Source organism: Theropithecus gelada, chromosome 7a, assembly GCF_003255815.1.
Source record: "Theropithecus gelada isolate Dixy chromosome 7a, Tgel_1.0, whole genome shotgun sequence".
Taxonomy (NCBI): domain Eukaryota; kingdom Metazoa; phylum Chordata; class Mammalia; order Primates; family Cercopithecidae; genus Theropithecus; species Theropithecus gelada.
The window spans coordinates 18217246-18234038 of record NC_037674.1 but is presented as its reverse complement, the minus strand read 5'-3'; the positions used below and the strand labels follow the sequence as shown (position 1 = coordinate 18234038).

General features: G+C 39.2%; 1 protein-coding gene across 1 annotated transcript in view; it reads left to right on the top strand.

The window, feature by feature from the left end:
- TTBK2 (tau tubulin kinase 2) overlaps positions 1-16793 on the top strand; it is a 185221-nt gene that overhangs the window by 99244 nt on the left and 69184 nt on the right. Inside the window, exons 7-9 of the mRNA XM_025390617.1 lie at positions 1877-1942; positions 7516-7608; positions 8554-8679. Of these exons, the coding sequence (XP_025246402.1) occupies positions 1877-1942; positions 7516-7608; positions 8554-8679 (285 nt within the window). The remainder of the gene's footprint in view (positions 1-1876; positions 1943-7515; positions 7609-8553; positions 8680-16793) is intronic.

The window sequence follows — 16793 nt, the reverse complement described above, 5'->3', positions numbered from 1 at the left end:
ATAGATTGTTTATCCTATGTGGTAACATATGACCAAATTATTCTGGTAAGGATTTTTTTTTTTTTTTTTTTTTTGAGACAGAGTCTCACTCTGTTGCCCAGAGTGGAGTGCGGTAGCACAATCTCAGCTCACTGCAACCTCCATCTCCCGGGTTCAAGTGATTATCCTGCCTCAGCCTCTTGAGTAGCTGGGATTACAGGCATGCACCACCACGCCCAGCTAATTTTGTATTTTTAGTAGAGATGGGGTTTCACCATGTTGGTCAGGATGGTCTCGATCTCTTGCCCTTGTGATCTGCCCACTTTAGCCTCCCAAAGTGCTGAGATTACAGATGTGAGCCAGTGCGCCTGGCCAGGATTTTTTACTGTCTTTTCTGACTACAAAAGTAATACATGCTAATTGAGAAAAATTTGAGGTTACTTAAGAAAAAAAAATTATACTAATGAAAAGTTTGTCTATGATCATTTTCAAGTTTGTCAGTTTTCATATTGAGCTACAGTGCCACCCACAAATCCTCAGGGTACTTACTTGATTCTTGGGGAGCGGTAGAATGGAGACAATGTTGAAAGACCTTAGTTAATGCCTGGTTTTATTATTTACTGATTTGTGTGTCCTTAGACAAGTTACATACCTGTCAGAGTCTATATCTATAATTGTAAAATGAGCAAGACAAAGACCTCACCCACACAGAGTTTATATTCCATGGACTAAAAGAAGACAGCCAGTAAACAAATTAAAATAGATTAACCCTATGTGGTGGCACACTCCAGTAGTTCCAGCTACTTGGGAGGCTGAGGCAGGAGGATCACTTGAGCCCAGGAATTTGAGGCTGCTGTGAACTATGATTATACCACTGCATTACAGCCTGGGCTACAGAGTGAGACCTCATCTCTTAAAAAAAATTAAAATCTAAACAAATGGGCAATAAACAGAATAAGAATATAAATAAAATTGATGTGGGGGTAGTAAAGGTGTTAAAAAGATATAAAGCAGAGTAAAAGAATAGAGTGGCACTACAGATGGGGGGAGTAGTATTTTAGATTAGAATGATTAAGGGAAGTTTCTCTGAGGAGGTGACATGTGAGCAGAAGCCTTAAAATGGAGTAGATTGGAGAGATTCAAGGAGCTGGGATTCCAACTGGAGAGAATCGTGTGCACTGTTTTGAGCTAAAACTAAAATTGGTCATAAAAGAAACCACGGTAAATCCATTGTGAAAGGAGACAAATGCCAGATCATGAAGTCTTATAGGCTAAGTAAAAAGCCTGGACTTTATTCTAAGTTGAGTTCTCTGAGGACTAGGATCGTATATTTTTCATGTTGGTGTTATTTCTAGTATGTGGCACATACTAAGCACCCAATAACTTGAATTTTTAATACATGAATTGCATATGAAGGTAGGGTACAAGTTACCACTACCTTTGAATTGAGTTTGAATGAAATAGCCAAGGTATGAAGAGCTTGATATCTCAGGTTACTTAGTGATTCCTCACCATCTAAATATATTTATTTGTATCCAGAACCTGAATATTAATGTATATACTATGATGCTTATCATGATTATGGGTATATGAAAGCATTTAATATTTTCTAATATACAGAGTTGTATAGATGTCGTAAATGCCCCTGTATTTTAAAATGTAGGTAGGAAAAAACAGAACTGAAAATTACAATTTTATCAGTGTTTTTTTTTAAAGATGTGATTTAGAGATAATCTCTCTAGTTTCTTGTAATTTCATAGTTAAAAGTTAGAAATTAAATAGTGTTTTATTGTGACAATAAAAGACATGTTTCTTGCATTTACTTCATGGGTTCAAGTGTGCTGAGTGTATTGCTGTTTGAAACTCATTTATTATTCTTTGCATGGCTTTGTTGTAGCCTCGAGCTGTGGCAGGCTTTCGAGGGACAGTTCGTTATGCATCAATCAATGCACATCGGAACAGGGTAGGTATCTGAACTGGAGTCATATCTGTATAAGTATGCTAATAGCTTAAATCAGATTGTCTTCTTTTTTATGTTATTATTATTATTATTTTATACTATTATTATTTTTTTTGAGACAGAGTCTTGCACTGTCCCCCAGGCTGGAGTCAGTGGTGTGATCTCAGCTCACTGCAACCTCTGCCTCCCAGGTTCAAGTGATTCTCCTGCCTCAGCCTCCTGAGTAGCTGGAATTACAGGTGCCCACCACCACGCCCAGCTAATTTTTTGTATTTTTAGTAAAGGCGGGGTTTCACCATATTGGCCAGGCTGGTCTCAAACTCCTGGCCTCATGATTCACCTGCCTTGGCCTCCCAAAGTGAGATTGACTTCTTAATAAAAACAAAGGTATGGAAAGTGCTTGAGAGTTGAGGATCCCTTTAATAGCTACAAAGTTGCTTGAAATGTTTGTCCTAATTCATTCTTGTGTGGCACTGATGGTAATGGAATTGGTAATACTAATGCAAGGTATAGTGTATCGTGGATAATAGATATGTGCAGCTGCTTGGAAAATAAAATTGAATTTGCCAGAAAAGACAATAGCTAAGTGTATTTATGTCTATGGGGAATCTGTGTCCTTAATTAGATATAAGTATTAACAAATTTAATATAGAAGTTTGGGAGGCCAAGGTGGGCAGATCACAAGGTCAGGAGTTTGAGACCAGCCTGGCCAACATAGTGAAACCCCGTTTCTACTAAAAATACAAAAATTAGCTGGGCATGGTGGTATGCGCCTGTAGTCCCAGCTAATTGGGAGGCTGAGGCAAGAGAATCACTTGAACCTGGGAGGCGAAGGTTGTGGTAAGCCAAGGTCACGCCACTGCAGTCCAGCCTGGGCAACAGAGTAAGACTCCGTCTCAAAAAAGATACATATATATAGAGAGAGAGAATTTGGAAGAGATTGAACACCTGTGTACTATTTCAAGAAATTATTTGGTAATATAATACTGTCAATACCTAATGAAATGTGGAGTCATCATTTTGTCTGTGATACGTATCTAATCTGTGATATCCCTCTCCCTACCAAACCTTTTGTTTTCATGAAGATTTCAAGTACTGACAATTTAAAAATGTTCATTTTAGTAAATTATCCCTTTCCTCTTGGGTTAAATTTTAAAAATATCTCCCTCACCCCCTTCCTTTGGTCCCTTTGTTCTGCGCTGACTTTTTCCCCTTCATCCCGAACTTTATGAGTAGGAAAAGTGGGCATTTTTATGGATTATCAATCCTTTAACTTTTTTTTTTTTTTTTTTTTGAAACGGAGTCTTGCTCTGTCCCCCAGGCTGGAGTGCAGTGGCGCGATCTCAGCTCACTGCAAGCTCCGCCTCCTGGGTTTACGCCATTCTCCTGCCTCAGCCTCCCGAGTAGCTGGGACTACAGGCGCCCGCCACCTCGCCCGGCTACTTTTTTGTGTTTTTAGTAGAGACGGGGTTTCACCGTGTTAGCCAGGATGGTCTCGATCTCCTGACCTTGTGATCCGCCCGCCTCGGCCTCCCAAAGTGCTGGGATTACAGGCTTGAGCCACCGCGCCCGGCCTTTAATCCTTTAACTTTTTTTGCATGGAGTTGAGAAGCTTAACAAGTGATTCCTTGATAAAATAGGGAGAAAAGTGTTTTTTCTTGATTCTTTTCTTTACCTTGTTCCTGTTCTGATAAGCCAAAATTGCTTTAATGAGAACTTGACCAACATATAATAGGAAGAGTATACTGTGATCTTAAATGCTGTGCTCCAGTTAATTTGGTTTCCTATGGTGTGATTATAAATTGAAAATAGTAAAGCCATTTTTCTCAGTGTGTAGCACTCTGCCAAGCATTTAAACTCATTTGGTTTGATTCAATGTTGCTTTATTTTATGATATCTAGTCATTTACTTTGCCTTGAAAAGAATTTCTCTTCTTTTCCTGATAGATTCTTATAAAAGTTTAGAAATACTAGGTTTTCCAATTAATTTTATTAAAGAATTATGTCAACATTGGAATCTGTGAAAGTACATTATTTTTAAGATAAATGTAAGTATTTTCAGAGATTATAATAGCTACATAAGCATTTTCAAAATAGCGAATAGAAAGAGATTATGTACTTTTATTGTTTTAGTTTAGACAGCGGCAATTTCTTCTAAAAGCCTTTCCAGTGTAGTGTCCTTTAACAGTTACTTTGATAACTTGCTTATTTGTTACTCATCTAACCTTGTAGAGGTTATATAGTATATAGCAGTGGTTCTTAACCCTCTTTCCTGCTCCCAGCACACCTGAGGGGTAGAATGCTTTTACTCAGTAATGTAGTTCACAACGATTGTTAATTTGTGAGGTGATGCAGGAGTGCAGCTCTTGGAACTTCCAGAGTTGCTTGTCTAATCTTAAAAGGTTTCCCAGATAATTCTAACATGCTTCTTTTTTCCATACTCTGAATCCCTGATTTGATAATATCTAAAAATAATACACTCCATTTCTCTTTTTCTGGTTCCTTAAACTTTACTTTTTAGAGACAGGGTCTTGTTCTGTTGCCCAGGCTGGAGTGTAGTGGCAGGATCATAGCTTACTATAACCTTGAACTCCTGGGCTCAAGCAGTCTTCCCGCTTCAGCCTTCTCAGTAGGTAGGACCACAGGTGCACACCACTGTACCTGGCTAATTTTTTAATTGTTTGTATTGACAGTCTTGCTATGTAGCCCAAGCTGGTCTCAAACTCCTGGCCTCAAGCAGTCTTCTAGCCTCAGCCCCCCAAAGTGCTTGGATTACATGCATGAGCCACCATGCCTTGCCAAATCTTAAAGTTTTAACATAAATAATTCTTAAATAATACAAGGACTTTTAAAAACACTTGAGCCTGGCCAACATGGTGAAACCCAGTCTCTACTAAAAATATAAAAATTAGCCGGGTGTGGTGGGCAGGCGCCTGTAATCTCAGCTACTCGGGAGGCTGAGGCAGGAGAATTGCTGGAACCTGGGAGGCAGAGGTTGCAGTGAGCCGATAGTGCCCCATTGCACTCCAGCCCGGGCTGACTACAGCGAGACTCTGTCTCAAAAAATGAGCAAAACAAAAAAACACTTGAACTCTGTCATACTGTCTTATTGTTGTTTTACATTTTAATCTTGTTAATATTTATCTCAATACTTCAAAAAAATTACTTTCTTCTGCTTCTTGGGTCACTGTTGAAAACATCTTTGTTACTTTATTTAATTGTTGTTACTTTTTTTTTTAAGAGATGGAGTCCTGCTCTCTCGCCCTCCCTTGCCCAGGCTGGAATGCAATGGCGTGATCTTGGCTCACAGCAACCTCTGCCTTCTGGGTTCTAGCAATTCTCCTGCCTCAGCCTCCTGAGTAACTGGGATTACAGGCATACACCACCACACCCAGCTAATTTTTTGTATTTTTTAATAGAGACGGGGTTTCACTATGTTGCCCAGGCTGGTCTTGAACTCCTGAGCTTAGGCAGTCCACCAGCTTCGGCCTCCCAAAGTGCTAGGATTACAGGCATGAGGCACCGCGTTCGGCCTTAATTTGTCCTTTTTAAAATTTTATTTTATTTTTTATTTTTTGGGAGAGTCTTGCTCTGTTGCCTAGGCTGGAGTATACTGGTATGATCTCGGCTCACTGCAGCCTCGACTTCCTGGGCTCCAGCAATCCTCCCACCTCAGCCTCTTGCGTAGCTGGGACCACAGGTATGCGCCACCACACCTGGCTAATTTTTGTAGTTTTTGTAGAGACGGAGCTTTGCCATGTTGCCCAGGCTAGTCTGGAACTCCTGAGCTCAAGCAATTCACCTGTCTTGGCCTCCCAAAAAAGTGCTGGGATTACAGGCATGAGCCACCATGCCTAGCCAATTTGTCCTTTTTATTTGAATACTTTTGGTATCTTCTGTCTTTGGAGTCCTGCATTCAAATGTGCCTAGGTGTGGATTTTTAAATATTTATCTGTTTGGGATTTGATGTGTTTCCTAACCAAAATGTTCATGTCTTTCCTCGATTCTGGAAGATTCTCATATTCCCTTTTTCCCTTTATACCCTTTTTGCCCAGTCACCAAATTGATGTATTAGACTTTCTTAGGTTTTCTTATGCTGTCCTTTGTACTTCCTTTTAAGTTCACTACTGGATTTTCTAATTCTTTGTGTCTCTGTGCTGCGTTCTAGATAATTTTTTCAGATCTATTTTCCAATTGATTTTTTTCTGCTGTGTTTGATCAGCTTTTAAACCTGTCCATTGAGTTTTTAATTTCCATAATTGTGCTTTTTATTTCTAGATGTTCTTTTTAGTCATTTTTCAAATCTGGTTGGGTTTTGGTTTGTTTTTAATGAATATGATTCTTTTCTGGTGACTGATTCCATTTTTCATTTTAACATTTTAAACATTCTTCGTATCCTATGATTCCATTTCTGAAATCCTTGGATACTTTTTTCTACTTTTTGTAGCTTCTTTTGACATTAGCTTATTAATATACTTTATAAATCTGAATAATGAACATTTGGTGAGGCTTTTTGTATAGCACTTCTATGAGGTCTGAATTTAGGGATGTATTTATCCTGAGAGGACAAATTTGCTTCTATCATTCCTGCAGGGCATGATCACCCTTGGTTTTTCAGACCACACAGGTATATATTTAACCCCCCAGTCTAAATGAGGGACAGGCCTATGATAACAAATTCTCAGGGCAATTTTTTAAAAACTCATTTTTTTCTTTTGATAGCAGTTAAATTTTACAGAAAACAATTATTATAGTCTAAGGTACACACCAAATACTACACTACGGATGTAACCCTTTTAGGGCCCTAGCTATATGGTGGGTGTGGTGTGTATCTCAGTTACAACTCCCGTCCCATGTAGGAGTTTATGCCTGTCCCCTTCCTGGTGGATACGCTGATGACAGATGCCCCCAGAGCAGCCAAAACTTCAGGAGCAGCTTGCTTCCCTTATTTCCACCTTTAAAAAAAAAAAGCTGGGCTGGGCGCGGTGGCTCAAGCTTGTAATCCCAGCACTTTGGGAGGCCGAGACGGGCAGATCACGAGGTCAGGAGATCGAGACCATCCTGGCTAACACGGTGAAACCCCGTCTCTACTAAAAAATACAAAAAATTAGCCGGGCGTGGTGGTGGGCGCCTGTAGTCCCAGCTACTCGGGAGGCTGAGGCAGGAGAATGGCGTGAACCCAGGAGGCGGAGCTTGCAGTGAGCTGAGATCTGGCCACTGCACTCCAGCCTGGGCGACAGAGCGAGACTCCGCCTCAAAAAAAAAAAAAAAAAAGCTTTGAAGAGTTCTCTTTCTTCTAAATGAACACATTAACTAACGGACTGTTATATTACTTCCAGCGTTTCCATGTTTTGGGGTGTCCTTTGTTTCAAAAGGTTTTTCAATTTGTATATTCTGCCATATAGATTGCTGTATTGCTATGTAAATTTATATATATATTTACCATATAATTTTTTGGGAAATCAATTTACATTTTTCACCTAATAAGGTGAAACAAAATGGTTAGGCCTTGACCAATGTAATGTACTCACAAGTAATAGTAATGTAATGTGACTGGATTTTGTTTTGTTTATGAAGGAAATGGGAAGACATGATGACCTTTGGTCCTTATTCTACATGTTAGTGGAGTTTGTGGTTGGTCAGCTGCCATGGAGAAAAATAAAGGACAAGGTAATTTTGGGAATGGAGATGTCAATTTTGGTGGAAGAAATAAAAATTTCTCCTGAATAAACATTTTTGTTGAAAATATACTTATGTATAAGACTTAAAATCTATAAGCACTTTTACTATATCCCAGTATATATATTTTTCTCTCTGAGCTGACATTAGAGATCAAATTAATGTTATGAGATTTTTCTGTGTACATGGAGAATAGACACTAATTGCTTCTGATTAATTTATAGCCTTCCATCTTAGCTTTTAATTTTATTAGTTCTCCCCTTTGTTTTTGTAAGTCAAGTAAGCTTTTAGTTTTTGATTGTCACATTATATTGTTTGATTTGGAAAACTGTAAACACATGTGTTGATAAAGAAAAGTAGATCAGATTTAAGATAAATTATTTTGAGATGGGTGCAATGGCTCACATCTATGATCCTAGCACCTTGGGAGGCTGAGGCAAGAGGATCATTTGAGCCCAAAAATTCGAGACCAGGCTGGATAACATAGCAAGACCCCCATCTTTACAAAAAATTTTTAAAAATTAGCTGGGCATGGTGGCATGTGCCTGTAGTCCCAGCTACTTGGGAAGCTGAGGCAGGAGAATCACTTGAGTCTCAAAGGTTGAGGCTACAGTGAGTTGTGATCATGCCATTACACTTCAGCCTGGGCAACAGAGCAAGACCCTGTCTCAGAAAACTAAACTAAATAATTTCTTTTGGGGACTATCAATATACTGATGCAGAACTCTGTAGTACTTGTTTGGTTCTACATAATAGTTTTTTTCCATTTTAAAACATTGTACATTAAGCTGTTAGTAAGAGCTCAGTTCTTGCTTTATACTTAATTACCCACTATCTCATTCCCTAGTATATACCCTTGAGACGGCTACTGAGGGGCTCTTAATGCCTAACCGCCAAGAGAAATTGACTGTAGCTCTTTTTCTCTTTACTTCCCAGGAGCAAGTAGGCTCTATTAAGGAGAGATATGACCACAGGCTCATGCTGAAACATCTCCCTCCAGAATTCAGCATCTTTCTAGACCATATCTCTTCTTTGGATTATTTTACAAAACCAGACTACCAGGTAACCATCTTTGTGAGTTCTGTGGGTTAGTTATTTTCTCTCTTAGTCTCTGCTTTCACTTATTGTAGCTTTGAAGGTGTTATAAATGAGTAGGGGAGGTCCTTAGAATAAGACTGTTTTAATACATCCTGAGAAACATGGTGAAATTAACTTGTGATGGGAGTGTCAGTGTGTGTGTTATGTTTCATCCCTCTGGATGGACTTAACTTCATTAGAGTTTTAGGTTTGTTCATCTTGTAACAAATTTTACTGTTCCTGCATGATTCTTCCGGCATATAGAACTGCTGATAGTTGAAATTATGTAAATTATATAGCTAATTTTTTGACCAGAAGGAAATGTCCAACTAGGTAATGCATCTGTCAAGGGCTTTAGGGCAGCATATCATATGTTAATATGCTGTGGGACAACGGTCAATGAAAATTGGCTCCATTTTGTCTGTGGTCAGAGAATCATTTCCTTAGAGCATCAGTTAATGAGCCTTAGCAGGCTCTACTTGGTCTACTATAAATTGCATCCCTAACCCCAACCAGTGGTATTTCAGAAGATTCTGTTGCTCTCAGGGAGAATTTGGTCAGGGCTTAATACCAAATAATTGCTACCACTGCAAACATAAATGCAGCCACACACAGAGTAATAAGAATTATATAATATATATATAATATATATAAACTATATATGTATATTAGTACATCATTCTTACAAAGGACAACACATAGACTGCATGAGAATGGTAGTTCAATTCTGAAGTGTTGTCAGTGTTGTGCAGTCAAAAGACTAAGAACTATCTATAGCACAGTGAATGTATTTGCATATAGTAATCATTTATCTGTGAAATTGCTGCTTTTGTATAAGATACAAACAGGATATAAAGCAAAGAGGCAACATACAGCCATGAGTAAGTCCTTAGAGACCTTAAATGGGTGAGCTTGTCTTCTCACGCATATGCCAATTTGTGTTGTAAACAATAGGGACTGCCTAACAAATTGAGAAGATACACTGTGTGTGAGTTGTTTTTGTATGTGTTCTTATATTTGCCTTTTGTATGTATTTTCTGAAATGTATAGAGTTCACGTTACTTAAAGCAATGAAATTATACCTGTAAGACTAGATTCAAGAGGAGGTGAAAAATGTTCCAACTTTCCCATCTTGAGTGCTAATAATTTTTTACTGACAAAATTTGCATAGGGGAATTTAGGACAGTAAAAGACTTCGATCACATTCTCTTCTTAGTTAAACCTACGTCTAAAGAAGACTATCATATTTACCAGCTAAAGTTTGAAACTTAGATCTATGATTATTTTAAACTAACAAATTATTGTTCTCAAGTTTTTCAGTTGGACATTCTCCTAAGGGCTTTTCTGTCACTTAATAACAAAGCAAAGTGTGGTAATTTTCCATTTTTGGAAGAAAGAGAACAGGTATAACATTACTTTGTTTCACAGATTCTGTAAATAATCCAGCTCTTTCCTGCTCTGATCTTTCATAAGCAGTGAGTGAGAACAGAGGGCAGGTGGACAGGAGAAGGATAATTGAAAAAAGATGTTGATGTAAGTGATGGGTGTGTTCTAATGACTTGTATCAATATGCCATCAGGTTTCAGAACGCTGAGCTTTGCAGCTTCTGCCACTTGTTTTTCTGCTCAGTCTTCATCTTGAGAAAAATAACTACTTTTAATCTGAATGGTCTTGTGAACTAATGCTGTCCCTGTGATTAATTTTGCAGTTTGAGATTCATTCCTGAATTTGATTTTACTTACTGTTCTTTCAAGATTTTATTTTCTTTATTTAAAAACATTTTTTGAGACTGGGTCTCGCTCTGTCAGCAAGGCTAGAGTGCAGTTGGTGCAGTCACGGCTCAGTGCAGCTTCAGCCTCCAAGACTCAAGTGATTCTCCCACTTTAGCCTCCTGAGTAGCTTTATGTACAAGTGTGCACCATGCCTGGCTTTTTTTGTTGTTGTTTTTGTTTTTTTTTTTAAAGCAGAGATGAGGTCTCCTTATGTTGCCCAAGCAGGTCTCGAACTCCTGGCCTCAAGCAATCCTTCTGCCTTGGTCTTCCAAAGTGCTGAGATAATCAGCATGAAGCCACCATACCTGGTCTTTTCTTTCAAAATTTTAGATTTTTCATGGGACAACCAGTAAAGTTAAAAACAACAATAAACCTTCATCAACAAGCAAAAAGCATATCCATGTTTAGTATGACTGCTTCCCTAGCTACATCAAAGGTCAAATAGCAATAATATGTTTCCAGCTTCGTCTATTCTGAGCTAAGACCAAAGTCAATTTTTTTGTTATAGTCAAAGTGTTAAATGATGCAGTTTTACAGAGCCACTTTCACTTTGTGTATATTTTGTAAATCTTTAAAAATTAGAATATCTTGCCATAGAATGTTATTACTTCAACATGTTGCACATGGCTGACACCTCATCCAATAGCTGCTGCTGTTCACTCTGACATCAGGTGTGGACCTAGAGAGAATAGCTATTTTGTTTTCTACCAGGAATCTTTTATGTGTCTCTCACTTTACAATAAAGGCTGAAATTTGCTTTTGAGAAGTTTTATATTATTTTGTGAAATTATGTATTGTGTTTTCCTAACTAGCTTTTAAATCCTGGAGAAACAACTATGTCTTATTTTTTTAACCCCATATTACACCTGGCACCTAAATTTTCAACAAATGTTAGGTAAATTTAATTGAGTCTTTACCAACAGTCTCCTACACAGAGAATACAAGAAAAATTAACCCTATAAGTGATTAAATACTGTTTTCTGTCTGTTAAAATAAATGTGAAGATATCAGAATTATAAACAAGATTAAAGCAGATATATTCCTATAAATATTGTTTTTGTTAGATTCTGAATATTATAACAATTATAAGAGACAGAGTGTTTCAACCACAGTGGTTCATGCTTGTAATCTCAGCACCTTTGGGAGATTGAGGCGGGAGTATCACTTGAAGCCAGGAGTTTGAGACCAGCCTGGGCAACACAGTAAGACCCTGTTTCTACAAAAACCAAAACAACAACAACAAATAACAAAAAAATTAGCCAGGTGTGGTGGCATGCACCTGTAGTCCCAGCTACTTGGGAGGCTGAGATGGGAGGGTTGCTTGAGTGAATCAAGGCTGCAGTGAGCCATAATTGTGCCACTGCACTCCAGCCTGAGTGACAGAGTGAGACTCCATCTCAATAACAATAGTAACAATAATAGGATCACATGATCCTGATAAGAACACAAATATCTTTATTAGAGTATTCAAATTATGTTAAGCATCACTTAGCAAGTTGAGAAGACTAATGAAATCCATAAATATTCACACTGTTGGTGAAACTGAAACTAAAATGTGTATCTCAACCAGTTCACCCACTGCTACAGCATTGCTAATATCAGAGGATAGGATAGAGAGGAAATGCAAAGCTAAGCAAGCTTCATTAATCTTCTTAATATACTTTCCGGGTTTAGGAATGGGACTATTTAAATGTAGATTACGTCAAAATGCAGTAGATTTGCCTCTTGCTTTGGGGGACATAGAGCAGTTGTAGGATCCTCTGACTCTGATAACATCTGAATTACATTTTTCTGAGGGCACAGATGCTACTTGTGAGGCAAACAAGAAAAAAGGTTAAGCTGAAAACAAGGAGGAACCTCCTATCAAATAGAGTGGTAAAGGAAGGTCTCTTTCTAAAGCTACCATGTAAGGCCAAGGGGTACCCAATCTTTTGGCTTCCCTGGGCCACATTGGAAGAAGAATTGTCTTGGGCTACACATAAAATACACTAACACTAATGATAGCTGATGAGCCAAAAAAAAAAAAAAAAAAAATTGCAGAAAAATCTCATAATGTTTTAAGAAAGTTTACAAATTTGTGTTGGGCCACATTCAAAGCCGTCCTATGTTACGGGTTAGAGAAGCTTGATTGTAAGCCAAGCCCCAAAAGATGGGATTGTGTTGGCCATGTGAAGAGCAAAAATAAGAGGCAGAATGTTAGAAGCCGAGGGAAGAACATGCACATGCGTGGGCCCTAATGGGAGAAAGGACTGAAAGGAGACAAGTTGGCCAGACAGTAAATAAGGAGAGAGAACAGGTTGAGGTGAGGTTGGAAAGAGTCGGAAACCAGATTATGCAGGGCCTTGTAGGCTTTTTTAAGGAGTTTGGATTTTTATTCTAAGTACAACACAAAGCCTTGGAAGTGTTACAGACAAGAGCATGGTGATCCGATTTGTGCTTTAAGAGGATTACTTTTGCAGTTATGGGCATCCAAATGAAACAAAGGAGAATCAGAGACTAGTTGGGAAGGTACTGAGATAAGCTGAGCTGTGCCTTGGAAAGAAATAATTTTTTTTTAAATCAGTGTCTTTTTTTTTTTTGAGACATAGTCTTGCTCTGTTGCCCAGTGCAATGGTGTGATCTCGGCTCACTGCAACCTCCGCGTCCTGGATTCAAGTGATTCTCTGCCTCAGCCTCCCAAATAGCTGGGACCACAGGCACATGCCACCACGCCCAGCTAATTTTTGTGTAGGGTTTTTACAGAGATAGGGTTTTGCCATGTTGGCCAGGCTGGTCTCAAACTCCTAGCCTCAAGTGATCCACCTGCCTTGGCCTCCCAAAGTGCTGGGATTACAGGTGTGAGCCACCATGCCTGGCCTAAAAATCAGTGTCTTAACACCATAAAGGTTCTTGATCATATAATACACGAGTCAAGTTGTACAACTCTCCTAGGCAACTCTTAAGAGTAACTTGAAAATCCAGGATCTGCCCACATATTGACACTGCTGTCTTTAATACATGGCCTTTTACTATTATCAGGAAAGCGAATAGTTGGATGATGGCTTAGGGGTTTTACAGGCAGGCCTGGAAGTGATCTACAACACTGGTGTATGCCCAATAGTCAGAACTCAATCACGCTGACCCAACTCTAACTGCAGGGGAGGCTAGGAGATAGAGTATTCCCTTATGGCCAGGAGGCAAGATGATGATGGCCTTGACTTGAGAGAAGTAGTAGAGATGGAGGGAAATGGGTGACTTCTTGCTTCGGCCCTGTTAGCCTTATCTCCTTTCATTCCCCATTGTACTTATGTGATCTAGTCATATTAGACCCCTCGATGCAGTCAAATGAGATTACCAGCTCTTCTCCCAGTGTGCCCTGCCTGGAATGTGCCTCTGTTTCATAACACTGCTTGTCTTGTGAAATTGAAAGCCCAGCTCAAATGTCAGTTTCTCCGCAGTCTCCTCTGATCCCTTCCATTTCTTCCGTATTCCATACTGGAGTAATTTCTTCTGTTCAGCTCTTAGAGCAGCAGTACTTTGTTTTGTCTATTATATCAGCTCCTTAAGAGCCAGGGCCTTGCACATTTATCTCAATTTTCTCAAGAACATAGCACAATGATAGGCGTTTAATAAAAGTGAAAAATTCATTAAATCTGCTTGATTTTTGCTTCTGTTGAATGTAAACCACCCAAAGACAGGACTATGTTTTGTTAATATTTATATTCCTAGCACTCAGGACAGTAGGCGGTCAATGTATGTCTGAAACAAAGAGTGAATATTTGATGTAGCTGTAGAATACAATAGAGTCACACTGTGTTTACATGACTCACTTAAATTCAGCTGTGTGTTCAGGAGGTAGGAAAATCTTAACATCTGTGATTCTGCCTGCCCTTTGGCTTAGTCATGCCTTATGGTGAGGGTAATGATTTAGTGCCCTCAAGCATCTGCTATTCTCTCAGTCTTCTCATTGACAGCAGTCCAGTGGCCCCAAATCAGGCTAGTCCAGTAGTTGAAAGCAGAGTACTTTTTTTGGTACAAGTGTGACTGCTGTCTGCAGCCAGGTTACTTTATCCACATTCATCTGAGGAAAAGACATCTATTCTGGAGCTGGAGGAAAAACTGGCTCTGTTGCACCTATGGAGAAATGGTAGTATTCTGTACTTTATGGACATTTTAAGGTGCTTTCAAGGATAATTTCAACTATATGCTGTTTTTACCTTACCTGCTGACTGGCTGTAACTCTTCTATAGTAGAAATAGCACCATACTTAAAAGACCTGTTTAAATTGGTGCTTTGCCACATACTGTTTAGATAACCTTTCTAGATCTCAGTTTTGTAGTCGGTGAAATGGTGGAAATACTGACTTCACAGCATTGTTGTTAAGATTTTTTTTTTTGAGACTGAGTTTCACTCTTGTTACCCAGGCTGGAGTGCAATGGCGTGATCTCGGCTCACTGCAACCTCTACCTCCCGGGTTCAAGCAATTCTCCTGCCTCAGCCTCCCAAGTAGCTGGGATTACAGGCATGTGCCACCAGGCCTGGCTGCTTTTGTATTTTTAGTAGAGATGGGGTTTCACCATGTTGGCTAGGCTGATCTCCAACTGCTGACCTCAGGTGATCCGCCCACCTCAGCCTCCCAAAGTGCTGGGATTACAGGTGTGAGCCACGGCGACTGGCCATTGTTAAGATTTTTAATGAGGTAATTACAATAATAATTTGTAAATTTTAAAGTATCATGTAAATGTTAGAAATGTAAGTGGTTTTACATGTACCTCCGTGGTGCTGCATTTGCTTATAATCATCTCTGTTTCTTTCTTTTTTTTTTTTTTGCACTCCTGGTTGGAGTGCAGTGGTACAATTTTGGCTCACTGCAACCTCCACCTCCTGGGTTAAAGCAATCCTCTCATCTCAGCTTCCCAAGTAGCTAGGACCACAGGCGTGCACCACCACATCTGGCTACTTTTTAAATTTTTAGTACAGATGGGGTTTCACCACATTGGCCAGGTCTCAAACTCCTGACCTCAGGTGATCTGCCTGCCTTGGCTTACCAAAGTGCTGGGGTTACAGGTGTGAGCCACAGCACCGTGCCTATAATCATCTCATTTTTCTTCACTGAGCATTATCTTCTATGTTAGTAGAACTTCTTTTATTTCCTCTTTGCTGCTTTGTCCTGTCACAGCAATAAGAAAATGTTGTTTACCTTTTTTATTGGCCTTGTTAGGAGGCACTGAAAAGCCTTAGTGTACTATATTTCCAGGCAGTTTACCGTTTGGACTGATTGAGCCCCTGAAAGGGAAGACTGATATCAGCCAGCACTTTTGACTGAGTAAGTGACCATGCTGCCTTACCCTGCCTCAGGTCCTGGGGCAGCCAACCATGGGGGGCACTTCTGAATCTCCAGTATCTTGATATGCAGTCATGCGCCACATAATGATATTTCAGTCAATGATGGACTGCGTATATGACAGTGGTCCCATAAGCTTATAATACTGTGTTTTTACTCTACCTTTTCTATATTTAGATATATTTACATACACAAATACTTACCACTGCGTAACAATTGCCTACTGTATTCAGTACAATAACACACTACACAGATAGGTAGCCTAGTAGCAATAGGCTACACTATATAGCCTAGGTGTGTAATAGGCTATACCATGTAGCTTTGTGTAAGTACATTTATTAGTCAGGGTTCTCTAGAGAGACAGAACTAATGGAATATACATATATATATACACACACACACACACATATATATAGGGGAATTTATTAAGTATTAACTCACACGATTGCAAGGTCCAACAATAGGCCATCTGCAGGCTGAAGAGCAGGGAGAGCCGGTCTGAGTCCCAAAACTGAAGGGTCTGATGTTGGAGGACAGGAAGCATCCAGCATGGAAGAAAGATGTAGGCTGGGAGGCTAGGCCAATCTCACCTTTTCATGTTTTTCTGCCTGCTTTATATTCGCTGGTGTCTGATAAGTTGGTGCCCACCAAATTAAGGGTGGGTCTGCCTTCCCTAGTCCACCGACTCAGATGTTAATCTTTGACAACACCCTCACAGATACACCCAGGATCAATACTTTGTATCCTTCTATCCAGTCAAGTTGACACTTAGTATTAACCATCACAGTACACTCTATGATGTTTGCACAATGAAATGCCTATGGACACATTTCTCAGAATGTATCCCCATTGCTATGTGACACCTGATTTAATGATTAAAACAGGTAAAGGTTGCAACTTCTTTGACTCATTCTCTTTATTTTATTTTATTATTATTATTATTATTATTATTATTATTTTTTTTTTTTTTTTTTTTTTTTTTTTTTTTTTTTTTTTGGGTTCCC